This window comes from Castor canadensis, chromosome 6, assembly GCF_047511655.1.
Source record: "Castor canadensis chromosome 6, mCasCan1.hap1v2, whole genome shotgun sequence".
Classification (NCBI taxonomy): Eukaryota; Metazoa; Chordata; class Mammalia; order Rodentia; family Castoridae; genus Castor; species Castor canadensis.
Window position 1 is genome coordinate 139,748,802 of NC_133391.1, and position 16,710 is coordinate 139,765,511.

Here is a 16,710-nt window from a genome sequence, read left to right on the forward strand (position 1 = left end):
AAGAGTCATTAATCTCTAATTTATAATCAAGATGATGAATTTAGAGCGAGAAGTGCAAAGTCTGAATGAGGATTTGAAACAAATCTTTCCTATCCTGAGGCCTGTGTTCCTTCCACAGTCCTACTTGCTTCCTCTCCATTCGGGTCTAACATCTGAACCCATATTAATGTGAAACACTCAAAGCTGGCCACATCCAGTAGCAAATTAGTGAGACCCTATCTCAAAACAGAAAAAGAAATTAGTGTGTCAAAGAGACATCTTTACCCTCATGCTTATTGCAGCACTAACCAGCCTATGTATCTACTAACAGATGAAGCAATATAAAAAAACGTGGTATGTGTGTACAATGGAAAATTATTCAGCTATGAACAGGATGGAATTCTGTCATTTGCAACAACAGGGATGGAACTGGAGATGATTATGTTGAGTGAAATAAACTGGGGACAGAAAGACAAATATCAGATGCTCTCACATGTGAAAACTAAAATTGATCTAAAAAAATAGAAAATAGAATAGTGGTTACCAGAACCTGGGATGAATGCGGGGAAAGGATTGTGATGAGGATGATTAATGGGTACCAGGATAAAGTTGTAGAAAGGATTTAAAACGTTCCCAACCCGAAGGAATGTTAAATGTCTGAGATGACAGATATGCCAGTTACCCTGATCTGACCATTACTCATTAGATACATGTATTGAAATGTCACATTATATCCCATAATTATGTGCAATTACTATATATCCATTAAAATTTTCAAAAATATTTTTTAAGAAAAGAAAAGAAAAATCATAGTGTTTGTGAAGCAAGAGCGAATGATCTTCTGGGCATGGTGGTGCACACCTGTAATCCCAGCTACTTTGGAGGCAAAGGTGGAGGATTGTGGTCTAAGGGTGGCTTAGGCAAAAGCATGAGACCCTTTCTGAGAAACTTGAATCAAGTGTTAAAGTGCTTTCCTAGCAAAGGCAAGGCCCTGAGTTCAAGTCCTAGTACTGTTAAAAAAAAAAGCAATTCTCTTGACATTTAAAACCACTCCATATATGTGCTATATACATATATGTTAACTAGGATGCAAACCAGTAGTCATTTAGGTATAAAAAAGTTGCACATCACTCCTGTTCCCCTAAGTGACTGCCATCAAACTTCACAATTGCCTTGATGCAACCTGGTCTGACCTTGCACCCATGCCCCTGACTGGAACAGACAACTGTCAGTGTTTTCACTCATTTCTCCATCCCATCCCAAATATGCTCTTTCCTTATATTTCCCTGCTTACACTAAAGCATAAGTGTTTTGGCCCATGTAGTCTAGTCCATTGCCTTCTCCTGTTCTTCTATCCTCAGTTCCACATCCAATTAGTTACCAACTGTCACCCATGAACTTTATTTGTCAACTCGACTGGGCCACATGGTACCCAGATAGTTGGTCAAATATGATTCTGCTGTGTCTGTGAGGGTGTTTGAGATTTATATTTGAATTAGTAAACGCCCTACAGATTCAAACTGAAACACAGGCTCTTGGGGTCTTGAGTCTGTTGGATTTTGGATAGGAACTATACCTCAGGCCCTCCTGATTACAGATCTTGGGACTTCAGTCTTTATAACCATGTGAGCTAAACCCTTTTAATTGACCAATTTCTCTCTCTCTCTCTTTCTCACACACACACACACACACACACACACACACACACACACATCCTATTAGTTCTGGAGAACCGTGATCAATGCACCAAACCTACAGATTTTTCTCTTCAGCATCACCAAGATCTTCCTTTTCTTTTGACTGCTGCCATCCTAACTTAGGATGGCGTCCTCTCCCCTGTGGCTGGACTACAGACTATCATCATTAATTCTAGACATTTCCCTGCTCCTGCGTCTCTCTCTTCCCCACCTTCATTCTCACTACTGTGGAATTACTCTTCCAAAAGCCTTACTCTAATCACACAAATCTCATCATTTCTTCATTGCCAAGGAAAAACTGAAGTCCCTTAGGACACATCAAAGTCTACCATGATTCAGCTTCAATATAGCTTTCCAGTCCTTTCTCCCAGTGTTCTCTTCTACATCTTTTAGGATGTAGGGAAACTGTACAATACACCATTTTCTTGTATTTATGGTTTTGTTCACTTTCACCTTCTAGTTAAATCCCTAACCCTTCAGTCCTATAACCACCACCTATCCAAAATCCCATCCTTCCTTGAAGTGTAGTTCAAATTCTATCCCCACTTAAAGCCTTCTAGAACATTCCTGCCTAAGGTGTAAGAGTCTCTCCCCTTCTAATCCCACAACTTTTCTCTTGTATGTTTTTCAAATTCTGACTTGTACTCTACTTGTTTGTGGATGTCTTCTCTTCCCTGATTCTCTAGGGTGGAGACTGCATCTAATTCATCTTTATTTTCCCCCAAGGTCTAATTCAGTGCCTCTATTGTTGTATAGATGAATATTATCCCAAGTGAAATGAAATTTGAGAGTTAAATGTAGCATGAAAGCCTAACATACCACCTCATAATTGAGTTTGAAGGATGAACGAGACCTGGATTATTATTTGTGGCAAACATCAAACATTACTGTTTTAAAAGCTGTCTACAGGGGCTGGGGGTATGGCTCAAGTGGTAGAGAACCTGCCTGTTAAGCAAGCGTGAGACCCTGCGTTTAACTCCTAGACCACCAAAAAAAGAAAAAAAAAATCTGTCTACAGTATATGCAAGTTGCTAAGCAGTATTTCTTAGTTCTGCACAACCTGGAGAGTTTTGAAATAATCACTCCCGACCAGTTAAATTAGAAGCTCTGGGGAGGGCTGTGGGCACTCTTTTTTTTTTTTTTTTTTTAAGACATTCACAAGTAATTCTGACATTGAAAATCACAGGCTGTAGGGAACAGCAGCTGAACCGATCATGGTTTGTAGGCAGAAATGAACTTCTGTTGAAAAAGAGACTTCAATTGATCTTTGATTGTGCAAAGGTAAGGCAAGGTTTACACAACTCTGCAAAATAATATCAAAAGTTAACATTTATTGAGAACTTACTCACTAATCCTTCTGACACCCCGCACTGTTAATGATTGCATTTTATAAGTGAAGAATATGCGGTTCAGAGAAACTTCCTTACCCAGGTAATTAAGGTCGCCAAGATGTGAAGTCATGAACCTGATATTCAGGTTCTTCCGAATGTATGTGTGTGTGCATACATGTGTGCACACATATGGGCCTTTTCTATACAGGCAAAACAGAGATTTGAAGGGCCTGGAATTGGGTGTTGGGAAAAAAAAGAAAGCAAAAGACACCTCTGATATAAGAAAAGAGAGACCTTGGAACATGGTACCAGGCTGGGTCCAGACAGAAAAGGTCAGTAAGGGCCTCTCAGGAGAAGGCTGGGCTTCAGACATGGAGCAAACTGGGCTCACTTGCAAGTGTTCTTTTTCTGTCTCATAATTCCATTATGATAGTTGGCTTCAGCTAAGTGACAGGTAACCTTGGGGAAGTGTCCATATTGGGGTTGGGCAACAAAGGTGTGCTTTGGACTCTACAAGTTCCTGCCTGAGGACAGTGTGGGCAGTTCACTGCTAGTCTGGAATCCCAGTAGCCCAGGAGGTGTCACTGAGAGCAAGAACAAGGTAGACTGAAGCAGAAAGTTTGGAGTTCCTGCCCCTTTTCCCAGCAGTAGTAGCCTCTGATTAGAAGGGAAACTAGACCCTGCCATCCAGAGACAGAGGCTGTCTATCTCCCCGATCTCCTGTGCCGTTACTGTTGACACACAAATGGAAATAGAAGGTGTGAATATGGACTGAGGACATGCATTGTGTTGGAACCAAGCCACTCTCCACTCCACTTCTCCAAGGCCTATTTAGAGAGGATAGATTCGTTTGAATGAGCTTGTCTACATTGTGTCTTGAGAGTTTTTGGAATCAAAAATATCCAAGATTGAATGGCTGAAGCCACATTTTACTTCTTTGGATCTCAGTTTATCTGTCTGTAAAATGGAAATAATAATGACTTCACATCGTTACTGCAAAAATGAGTAAGATGCCCATGGAGAGCAGCTGGCACAGGGCTTGGGTGCAGCACGGGGTGATGTCACTTAACTTGTTTCCTGGGCTCCAGCCTCCAAACCCCACCCTCAATTAGGCCCCAATACCTCGCAGATGATCCTTGGGAAGTCAGAACCTACCTTTGGTTAAGGAGTGAATCCCGAGCTTGACTTGGGAAAAGTTTCCACTCCCAATTTCCCCTCGGATTCTGTAGAAGCCTATGCGTTTCCCCAGGGTGATCTCCCTCACCATCTTCTCATCTTGGGACATGTCCTGCGTCAGCTTCTCGAAGGGTGTCAGCTGGTGAGGCTGGACCTCATCGCCCTCCTTGCTGCAGTCCGTCTGACAGCCGCTTTCTACGCTGTCGCGCCGGTCCCACCTGGCATAGTGCGAGGTCACCATGCCGCCTCCATTCGCGCACACTGCCGTCATCGTCCACGCGGGCTCATCTCAGCCAGGAGCTACCGGTCAGGGCAGGTCGCAGAGCAGGCAGAGGCCCAGTGCTTGGGAGATGCCAGCGGAGACCTGCCGGAGTCAGTGACCACGAAAGCTGCCTGTGACCTGGGCAAAAACTCCTTGCTGAGCCTCAGGAAGAAGAAGCAGAGCCCAGCTAAAAGCTGCTAGTCTCACTCCGAGCCTTCCCAGCTCCCCTCACCGTGAACTTGCAAGCTTTCACTAGGCAGTTAGGCACATATTCTGTTACCATAGCTCTAACTGGGATGGAACTCCAGGAACGTTCTGGTCCGATGTGGTGTCTGATGCTCTGTGATCGGTGGCTGTGTCCCAGGACAAAGGCTACAGTTTGCTATTTCCATTGATGGCCAGGCAATCTTGCACTGCAGTGTGTAAAAGCCCCGGGAGGCCCCCAAGTCCCTGCTGCCCAGGCTTTTCTCTGACCTTCTTCATTTTATGCTTCTCTTGCTGTCAAGTCGCAGGGCCCTGGAGAGTTAATAATGTGAGCCCCAGGAAGGAAGCTCTTGCAAATCAGTCTTCCATCACAAGGGCAGCCAGAGAAGGATTAAATCCCCGCAATGTCACTTTAGCTGGCCTTTATTTAGATGAGCCTTCCTCTAAGCAGGTGGCTGGCTCATCCTAAAAAGAGAGTAAGAAAATTATTAGCCCATGCTGGTGTACTGTACAGCATTTACACTGAACGTGGAAGTGCTTTGTAATCATTTGTCTAAATGCACTTTGACCCGTATCTGCAGTAGATGCTTGCTTACATATGACTTAGTAAAAAGAAAAATGTACTACCCACACTCCTCAATCTACATTTTAGGGAAGTCCTTATAGTCTGCACAGCTTACCATCAAAACAATTTCTCCCTCTCTCTTTTATTTATATATTTATTTTGTGTGTGTGTGTGTGTGTGTGTGTGTGTGTGTGTGTGTGTGTGTGGCTATACAGAAGTCACTCGCTTGCTAGGCAAGTGCTCTAACTCTACCACTTGAGCCACTCTGCCAGCCCTATTTTGTGTTGGATATTTTTGAGATAGGGTCTTGTGAACAATTTGCCCAGGCCGGCCTCCAGCCTCAATCTCTGACTCCCAAGTTACTAGGATTACAGGTGTGAGCCACACCCACCTGGCCAATTTTCCTTTTTCTTGAAGTTGAGGAAAATGTGCCTATTGTATTGGGTTGCTTCATAGCCAGATTTTTAAAAATAACACAATAGCAATGAAGACAATAAATATCCTCTATTATTTCAAATATTTTCAAATTTTCTTATATTTATATGAATAATCATATTTTATCTCCAGTTAATGCCTTGATGTTCTTGTACAACTTTTCCTATACTAGTTGCTTCCACTCTTTTTGTTACTCTGTGACAAAGGCTAATTTTTCCCTTATGCTTATTTTTTAAATATCTCTGGTCAGCCACCAGGTCCAGCACTGTGTTTTGAAGTTGGGCAAATGGAGGTAGAGTCTGCAGCAGCATCAGTGATAAAAAAGACTGCCCATTGGCAATGTCTTCCAGACTTTTTCCCTGTACTATCCAGTAGGAGACAATCTCTTCCTCTCTGAATCCACACAGAACTTTGTGCATTTTCTGAAATACCTCCTCTACGTGAAGGTGGGAACTGGGTTTAATTCATCTGCATGTCTTGCTCCCCTCCTCTCTCCTTCAGCATGAAATATGATAACCTACATATAGAAAGTGTTCACTAAGTGTGTGTGTTGAACTTGTTTTTGGACTTGAGCATTTTTGAACCAAAAAAAATGGCTGAAACATGATAGATTGCCTTGGAAATGTGGATTTCCAACTCTGATATTGATGAGATCACATTATCATTATTGCTTTTTTGTTGTTTTATTTTTATATACTGGGGGTTTAACCCAGGGCCTCAGGCTTGCTAGGCAAGTGCTTTACACTTGAGCTACTCCCAAGTCCAATATCACATTATTACAGTGAAGAATAGAGCTGCCTGTACTATATCGTGGTTAGGTACAGTGATACCAAATAAACATAAATCAGAAAAGTTAAGAAGAGATTGATGTCCAGTACTGTTCTGCTTTCTGGATATGGGGAGAGGAAGCTGAAAGAAGGATGAAGAATACAGGCTTCATTCTTCTTCCAGCTTCCTCTCCCTCCACATCCAGAAATAGGGACCAGGTAAGTAGTAATTAAACATGTCTAGGTCAGAGTCTGGTTAGGATGTTTTAAAAAACATGTTCAAGAGATCCTTAATTGGGTTAAGAAAACCAAGGTCACTAATTGGTAATTGTCCAGGGGTCATAGGCTCCTTTGAGATTGTAACAAAATGTATGACCCTATCTCCAGGAAAAAGCCACACTGACACAATTTGCTTCCAATTTAGATGGGTTCACAGACACTGATATATCAATCCCTCTATCTTGGGCTAAGAATCTGAAAAGGTCAAGTGACACTAGATCTCCTTAGATCTCTGGCACAAAGAGACCATGCGGCTTATGCAAGATGAAGTACAGAAGCATTAATTGTAACTGTGAAAGAAACTTGAGCTTAAAAGAGAAGGATTCTGGACAGGGTGCCATTCTCGATCGCCTCCTGAGCTAGCAGACTATGAAGAACTTCTTGGCTCTGTGTCCTCTCAGAGTCCTCTCTTCTGTGCTGACCTTGTCGCTGACCTACTTAGATCCCAAGTAGATAAGTGCGGAAGGGCAGGAACCTGCTCTTTATTCTCTGTCATCCAGGGTTCTGCACAGTGCCTGGTACTTAATTGATAAATTTTGTTGACGAACGGATAAACTAACTTAACCAATTCACTGTTATATTCAGGTATGATTTAGAAGAGGTAAATATGTTTTATTTATAAACTAATAATACCATCTCAACATTTACTTTAATTATCTCAGAAAACTTATTTCAGCCCACATTTCCAAAACCTGGCTATCCAGTACTAGCTGTTAGGATTCTTGGCCCACCTTCTCATACAGGTGAAAGCTTAGTTTGAGTTCCAGCATCTGACTGAGAATTGCTACAGGACTCCTTAGAAATGCAAGTCTCCCCATTCTTCCCCTTTCCCAAGGATCGCCTCCCTTCAAGCCCCAAGGGCCAAGCTTCACTGCACTGGCTCTCCTCCACCTGGCTGAGCTGTTGGTCCAGGACTTGTTCTCTGTTTTCCTGGTTCCCCAGCTCTCTAGTTTTGGGCTCTGTATCTTGAATTCCATTGAGACGCTTGGATATATAATGGGAGCGGGGTGAGGCTGGGGGGTGGGGGGTGGAGAGGGTGATTAGCCTTGCTACCCTCACTAACTTCTAGTACCTCCTGAGAACTCCTGTCCTTCCAATTCCACATAGATCAGATACAATTGTGGGAGATGGTCGGGTTCTATGTTTAATTACATACTTAAATTTCTTGCAAAATGGTCTTGAACCAGCTGTGGTGCCTTAATGGTCAGGGGGCTAGTCAATCTTTTGTCTAGATCAGATAAAGAAGCTCTTACACTTTAGCAACTGCTGCTGTGGCTTGTGCCAAGGATGAGTTGCAACTTGTTGGCGACAGTTAGCAAGCTAATTGGGGGAAAAAAATTGAACTCTAATCCAAAATAAATCACCTAAGTAAATGTAAATAAATAAAATCATAAAACACTAGAAAAAATTTTGTGATCTCAGAGAAAACCATAAAAGAAAACACTGAATTTGGTTTACATCTAAGTGTTGGACTGGGGATTGTAGCAAAAGAAATGCCAACTTTTCACTATTTACTCTTTTATATGATTTACATTTTCTCCTACAAGCATGTATTTCCATAAAAAAGAATACAATTAAAAACACGTAATGTTTTACTCTCTTACAGAGTTGGTTACAGTAAATTTGTTTTACTATGGGTTATACCTGACTCATGGTTTGCTTTTTAAAATCAAATGGTAATTAGGGACTTTTGATTAAATGTAGAGAATTTAATACTCTCATTTATCTCTGCTACCTTCCAGTAGGAAGGAAGGGAGGAACAGAATAGGAGAGAAAAGCTATAAATTCAAAAGGACAAAGAATAAGAGAAGAGATAGCAACAGATGTGAGATGTCAGCACAAGTTGGGGGGAAAAAATGAGAGGTAACGAATAACTTAGCAAAGACAGTGAAGAAAACTGCACCCAAAATTCTGACATAGGACATAAGGACATATGCAATTCAACTACTGGGTGCTCAGAAGACATCAAACTCTGAGACCAAGTACCTTGCAGGCTGAAGGAAGGTCTGAGGTTCAAAAGCATGGGGACTGTCTGAATGTGAAGCAGCAAGAGCCCAGGACTTTCCCTCCTCAAGGCCAGTTGTTCCTTTCTCTACCCCTCTGTGCACCTGTCCCTTGGCCCTGCTCAGGAATACAGGGAGAGGAGAGGAGATTAGGTAAACTCTACTTAAGGAATTCCCTGTTCCCTTTTTCTCCCTGCACTCCGAGTTTCCAGAAAGGAGGGAAAGAGGCATGTAAACTTCCAGTCAGGAGATCCTTTTGGATAGACTAACTCAGGGGAAAAGGCCCAGAGGTTCCAACACAAAAGCCGCCCGACCACCTAACACACAATCCTTTGCTGCCAGTGCCGTACACACAGGAGCTTCCCATCAGATCCTATTGCCTTCCTCACAAAATGAATGCCCAGTCAAGAGACACCAGAGAAAAGTCTCTAAAATGAAAAAAGAAAACTATATCCAACCAAAACAACCACCACCACAACTAAGGAGATCTTGAAGGAAACAGAACAATGAGAAAAAAAACAAAACATCTATGAAACCAGAACAAAATGCTACAGTAAGTAAATAAATAAAAGACAGTTTAGACAAGAAAGAGCTCTCTTGGAAATTAAATTATTTACTTGAAGAATCATTTAAAAAAAAATCTAGAGAAGAAAAGACAAGAAAACTGGATGACCAAATCAGAAAATCCAACATCTAATTAGTAGAATTCCCAGGCACACTATTTATTATACCCCCAATAATGTAAAACATATGGTTTCCATTGTACTTAAATTGCTAACAAATCTCAGAATTGTCTAAAACAGTAATGAATGAGGAAAAACTCCACATTCTTACACATTCTAATAGAATTTTTAAAAATAAAGAAAAAAAAACTAATAGGAAAGATAAATCCTATACGGGTAAGTGTGTCTATGGGATATACAAATAATTATTTTGCACAGGTTTTGTTTATGCTTTCTGGAGACTTTCTGTGCATATCTGACAAAGGAAATCCTAATTACAGGTTATGGGATTGCTACAACCAATATATATCTTGATTATTTTTAGTAGCACCCCAAAACATCAAGGTACATCATAATACAAAGTATGCAAACGTTGGACGTTTTGACAGACGCAATTTCAGATGAAATTTCCCCCTTCACTGGTGCGGGTGGGGCTTTCATCGTTGTTTTGCCTTTTGCCCTTTTGATTTGGACCAAATTTTATGGGCATTAATGAGAGCTTAGAAACTCAACCAGACAAAAATATGGAGTCACGTCATGGAAGATCAAAGCCTCTGGAGGAGGCAGAATGGCTCTTAATTATTAGCTTACTGTTGCTGCATAGCAATGCATTAAATAAGATTAAAGAAAACAAGGCTTACTTAGTAATTTTTTTCCTTGACTTGCAACCCACTGTGAAAATAATATCAAAGGAAACCATCTTGCCTTTGTTCTCTTTGTCTGAGCTTAAATTACAAAAGGTCTGGGCCAGGCTTTCAGACAACTTTGTTGGTTGGCAAGGCCCACACTGGCTTGTTAGGGAAAATCTGAATTTTCCCTACATGTCGTCGCAAAAACAGTCAATGATGATCAAACTGTGGTTGCAATTCTTTTCAGACACAGTGCCTCTCAAAGGCAATCACTTGAAAGTTTATTTTACTACTCAGAAATCATTTGCACCTTAGCTTTTGGCTCACACCTGTAATCACAGCTATGTAGGAGGTGGAGATTGGGAGACTCTCTGGGGCTGGAGCCCAGCACAGGCAAAAAGTTAACAAAACCTCATGTAAACAAAGAAGCTAGGCAGTGGTGGTTCATATCTATAATCCCAGCTATGAGGGAGGCAGTAGGTAGGAGGATCATGGTTCCAGCTTGCCCTAAGCAAAAACAATACAAAAGATAACTAAAGCAAAAAAGAGCCAGAGATGTGGCTGAAATAGTAGACTGCATGTCTACCAAGTGTGGGTTCAAACCCCAGTGCCACAAAAATAACTAAGGAAGTAAATAGAATAAAGAATTGATTTAGACTTATGGTTTTCAGTTGAAATTTTATTACTTCTAAATAGCATTGAAGCTATTTTTGTTTTTTTCTTTTGAAACATCTCACTATGATATGTGATTATGTAGCCCAAGCTGCCTTCCATCTCACAATCCTCCCACCTCAGCCTCCCAAGTGCTAGAATTACAAATGTGCACCACCATGCCTGGCTGAAGTTTATTTAAAAGGTCTTTAAATGTACCCTGTTTGTATGGTTAAATAATCATATTTATAAGAATCACTAGAATTCTGGAAGTTCTTTTGTTAAACAAAGGACATGAAATAAATTTAAAGGAAATGAAATGTTAAGTTACAAATGCTTACAAAGGTTTCATTAAATTTATTCTTCATTAAATTTTGAACAGGATCAAACATTAATCTTTAAAAACGATTTTAAGAGCTAAGTGTGGTGGTGTACACTTGCAGTTCCAGAACTTGAGGATCAAGGCAAGGAGACCTTGAATTTGAGGTCAGCCTGGTACACATCGTGAGACTCCATGTTAAAAAACAAACAACAAGAACAAAAAGATTTTTCGATAAAATGGCATGTGTGGAATTTGCTTCAAAATAATCAGGAGTAGATGAAGTGGTAGGGATTTAAATGAAACAAGACTGGGCATGAACTAACGATTTGTGGAGCCGGGAGATGACCACATGGAGGTTTGTAGCATTCTTCACACTATTTTGTATATGTTTAAAATTTTTCTATAGTACAGTTTTTAAGAGATTGCTCAAACATGCTACACTGAAAACATAATGTTTGTAATTTTAAAATGCTAGGCACTCTACAACAGGCAACAGTGTCTGTTGAATGCATGACTGAGTGACTAAATGAATGATTGAGTGACAGGACAACTCTGTACAGTGAACCACGGTCATTCTCTTTCTCACACAAAAACAAAAAATAGATCTAAGGACAACTGAAGTTAAGGAAGTTGACCTTTACTCAGAAGGCAGAGGTCTAGAGGATCTTGGTTTAAGGCCAATTCCACCAAAAAGTGAAGGAGACCCCCATCTCAAGAAAACAAAAAACAAAAAACAAAAAACCTTGGCCTAGTGGTGCATATTTGTATCCTAACTAGAAGGAAGGTATAAGTAACAGGACCATAGGCCAGGCCAGGCTCCGGGCAAAAATCTGAGACTCTTCTTGGAAAATAAGTAAAGCATAAAGGGCTGGGAGTATGGCTGAAGTGGCAGAGTGACAGTGTAGCAAGTGTGATACCCTGAGTTCAAACTGCAGTACTGCCAATGAAAAAAAAAAAAAGAAGAAAGAAAGTTACCCTTGATCCATGCCCCCCCACTTTGGTGGTACTGGGGTTTGAACTCAGGGACTCACACTTGCTAGGCAAGTACTCTGCCACATGAGCCACTCCAGTAGCCCAAGGCTGACTTCCCAATCATAATTCTCTTGATCTCTACCTCCTGAGGAGCTAGGATTACAGGTCTGAGCCCCCAACCCCCCTTGACTTTTTGACTGTTAACTCCCTGAGGGGAAAGACTTTGCAACATGTAAAACCAGGAATTTCAAACACATAAGGAAGGGAATGGAGCCCTGTTCCAATAGAATTATTTCAGAAGCTCAAGCCCATCCCCATAAAGATTTTAATCTCATTTATAATTCATTTCCAAAATATAAATCTTTCCATATTCTTTGAGAGACCGTGCCTGCCTGCAAGCAAACAAGGAATGGCATTAATGCACTGAATAGAGTCACGCATTGAATCACAAGCAGGTAGCCTTGAGTAGAAAAATAAAATGCATTCTCCATCTCCTCAGAAACAGCGAATTTAGGAAGCAGTGCAGAAACACTTGTGCCTATTTGCAACTCATGGTTTATTTTTAGAGGATTAAAAATATTTGTAAGTCAAAGCAGAAACTGCTCTTTTGGTGCCTTGTAACTGCTGTAGTGTGCTTGCATAGAAGCAGAGAATAACCCAGAAGTGACGGCCTTGGGGATGTTAGAAAAACATTTTCTATTTGAGCAAAATTCAGGAAAGTCTATCATGGCTGTAAGCTGCAGGTCTATTGTCCTGGGTAAGGAAAGAGTGTTGCAGTTCAAAACTCTTATTGTCATTAAAAGCTCAAATGGATCTGAAGTCTTTATTAAGAGCCTCCCACATCATATAAGTTATCTCTTTACATAAAACAGAATGAGCAACACACCTGAGCTCTCCCCTATGTGAACCCAGAATGTCACACATGCTAGCCAAGTGCACTACCCTGAGCTACATGGCCAGCTCTTATTTGTTTGTTTTTAAGTTTCCCAAGTGATTTGGTTGTGCAGCCATATTTGAAAACCATTGTTCCATAACAGAAGTTTTTGGTGAGTGCATTGCTATCTCACTGAAGACTCTATTTCTCAGTTTCTGTTACAGCTAGGTTTGGCTGTCTGAGTTCTGCTCATGGATTGTGAGCAGAAGTTTGACAAATGCAACCTCCAGACTATTGCCTTAAAAGAATAGAGTCATACCTCATTTCTTTTCTTTTCCTCATTTTCTTCATGGCTGGAATGAGGACACAGTGGTATAAATGGAAATAACCATCTTAGATAAAGATGGAACTATAGACTGAGAATGGCAGAGTCGGCAGCGAGAGGGAGTCTAGGCCACCCTACCATTGTACAGTTACCATTACCCACTCATGACCCATAAGCTAGAAGCTTGTGGCCAACCTGTGGCACTATTGGGAGGTGGTGGAACCTTTAGAAGGTGGGTCCTAGTGGAAGGAAGTTAGGTCATTGGGTGCATGCCCTTAAAGGGAATATAGATGAATACAGATAGACAGACATAGGTATACTACTATGAGTAGTATAGTATAGATATAAGCATATATCTATGTCTATCTATGTATTGGTAGGTAGCCATGCCTATCGATCTATATAGTTATAGATAGATATAGAGGATGAATAGAGATAGATACAACATAGATAAAGATATAAAGGTTAGTAGGCTAGGGACAGAACACAAATTGCATCAGATTTTCATTTCCTGATACTTCAGAATATTTCAAATTATTTATGCCTTCAGGCAAATCAAATTCACAAATCTTTACTGAGGACTGATTATGTGAAAAAAACTAAGCTGCTAAAATAAATACACTATTGTTTTAAAAAGTCACATTTACTTATGAGTAATAAATTCATTTCAATAAAACAATGCCCCTGATATTTTTCAAATAATACTTTTAGCCTAAACTTCATTGACGTGAAGTTTAATTTGCACTTGGTAAATTTGCTTTTGCTTTATAGCTGTATACACGCTTAAAGGAAAAAGGAATTTAAGTGAAGTTTTCTATGTTTACATTTAATGTAAGATTTTATTTCTATTTCTTTGTAATAAAATAATTTAAATTCCACACAGAAAATTGTGGAAGTTTTATACTTTACGAGTTTTCAGTAAATGATACAAGTCTGCGAAACTCTACTTTTGGGGGCGATCCTCCCAAATCAAACGTCCTAATGGGGTCATTGTATAAGTACTACCTTACAGTCAGAACTAGGTTAGGGTCTTGGTTTCACACTAAAAGTCTATGAGATCTTGAGCAAGTCCCTTTCCCTCTCCGAGCCTAAGACTTTTTATTGGCAAGTGAGAGTATTGGATCCCATTATGTTCTAGATCATTCCAGCCCTGCTTTCTGGGATTCTGGATTTAAATATATAGGGTGAATTCAAATCACTTGTGAGAAAAAAAATCCTAAAGTCCAAGTGTCACATTGCCCCCTTCTGGGCCTTTGTAGTATCCACATGGATGAGATTATTAAAAACCCATAAACCTGAGTGGACCTGCTGAAATATTTATAGCCAATTCCCCTCTTCCACCACAACTCAGGCAAGTTTGAAAGCATCCTAAATAGAAGTATTAGAAGACAATCCAGGAAAGGAGAAAGGGGAAAGGGTTTCAAAGGAACACAGGTGAACATGGAAGGTGGGGCAGGGTTTAAGAGAGTTTTATACATAATTTTATCTCCAGCTGTTCTCTCAATATAAGAAAGGTTGTCAGCTGCCCTTTATAAAATGCCTAGTATGTCTGTGGAACAAATTCCTTCTCCCCATCTCTTCCTCTCCCACTTCCATTCCCACCTCCCTGTCCTCTTACTCCATTTTGTTTTTCTTTGAAATTCTCTCAGTGACTCTTCCTGCCAGGCCTGAAATAACTGTGTCTTTAGTGGCTCTTGTTCATTCCCATGATTTTGCATTTTCCTCTCTGTGGGGTCTTCCCCATGCTATGAAGATGGCTCCTGTCCCACTTCCTTCTAGTAGCCTTTGATGACACCAGACCACACTCATCTTTCCCTCTACGATGCTTAGGATCTGTATCCTATAGCCTGAACTTTGGCTTTATATTTTTTCTGTCAGTTGTCACATTCAAGCCTCCTTCTAAGCTGACCTTTAAAGCAAGCCCCATGCACTGATTGACACAGCCCATCCCAACAGTCCTTGCAACTCAGTGCTGAGAACATGACATTGGCAACTCAGGGATGGCTTCACCTTTACCATGTTATACATCTAGCTGTTGTTCAGGGGACACTTCCTATACTTTAGGGAGTCAGCTCTCATATTTGGTTTAAAGTAGGAAACCACACTTCTGATTTCCTTCTCCAGACATGATTCTATTATAGCTTCCCTCATTTTGGTGAATGGCAACTCATCCTTCAGGTTGTAGCCATAAATCTTAATTTCTCTTTTCTCCCACACTTCCCATGCAATCTATCAGGTCTATTCTATTAGGTCCACCTTCAAATATATCCCACACAATCATTTATCATCAATCCCAAGCTACTATTAGCTTTTGATTGGATTATAGTTGCAACCTCTATGGCTGTTCACAGACCTGTCCTTGCCTGCCTTCTCCTACCCCTAACATCGTCTGTTTGAAACACAGAATCCAGAAGAGCCTTCTAAAAATGTCAGATCATGTCACACCTCTACTTAGAACCCCTTGCTGGCTTTCTGTCTTAGAGTAAAAGCTGGACACTTAAAACGGCCTGCAAGGCTCTTCCCAATTTGGTTCCTTTCCTCTTTGAGATAATCTCCTCCTTTACTTGCTACACTGCAGCCACACTGGTTTCCTCACTCTTACCTGGAGGCAAAAGGCACACTCCTAACTTCTGCAAATGCCCACTGATTCCTTCTGGCTCATTTCAATGATGCCTCTTTCTGGAAGCTTCCCCCACTCACCATGACCAAGTAGAATTCTCTTTTGTACTTCCAACATCTGAGGCCAGCTGTGTAATTTCTCCACCACTTTGTAAAGCTATCATTTATGTCTCAGGCTGACTCTCCCAGCAGACTGTACACTTCTTAAAGTTAGTGATCATGTTTGACTTACTTAAACTATATTTCCAGGAGCTACAGTAATAGACAGTATGTAGGATTGACAAATAAATGAACAGACCAGAATAGAGTCCAGAAATTAACTCATAACATAATCAATTGATATTTCATCAGGTCACCATGCCAATTCAATGAGGAAAGAGAAGTCTTTTTAAACAAATGGTGGTGAATCAATTGGATATCTTTGTGAATAAAAATTGAACACATCATACCATAAACATAAATTAATTTGAGATTGATTATAGACTTAAGCTTTAAATTTAGGTAAAGTTTCTGGAAGCATGTGTAGAATACCTCCAAGATCTTGAAGAAGGTCAGGTTTTGGGGGGGGTTAGACACAAAAAGCACAAATCATAAAAAGGGGAAAAATAAGTAACTTTGAATTTATCAGAATTGATAAATTCTGGGTATCAAAAGGTACAATTAAGAGCTAAGTATGGTGACACACACTTATCCACCCAGCACTCAGGAGGTTGAGGCAGAAGGATTGGAAGTTGAAGACCAGTATGAGCCAGCCTGGAGTCCATAGCAAGTCCCTGTCCCAAAAAACAAACAACAAACAAATAAACAAAAAACCCAAACAAAACCCATTAAAGTACATCATGTTAAGTGGTGTAAGCCAGGCTCAGAAAAACAAAGGCTGCATGTTTTCTCTCATATG

At 40.5% G+C, this 16,710-nt stretch overlaps 1 protein-coding gene across 4 annotated transcripts in view; it reads right to left on the reverse strand.

The window, feature by feature from the left end:
- Nucleotides 1-16,710, reverse strand: part of Nim1k (NIM1 serine/threonine protein kinase) — a 56,801-nt gene that overhangs the window by 18,333 nt on the left and 21,758 nt on the right. For all 4 annotated transcript variants that reach the window (XM_074077532.1, XM_074077534.1, XM_074077533.1 and 1 more), the window contains exon 2: nt 4,163-5,114. In XM_074077532.1, coding sequence (XP_073933633.1) covers nt 4,163-4,454 — 292 coding nt within the window. In that variant the 5' untranslated portion in view covers nt 4,455-5,114. The remainder of the gene's footprint in view (nt 1-4,162; nt 5,115-16,710) is intronic.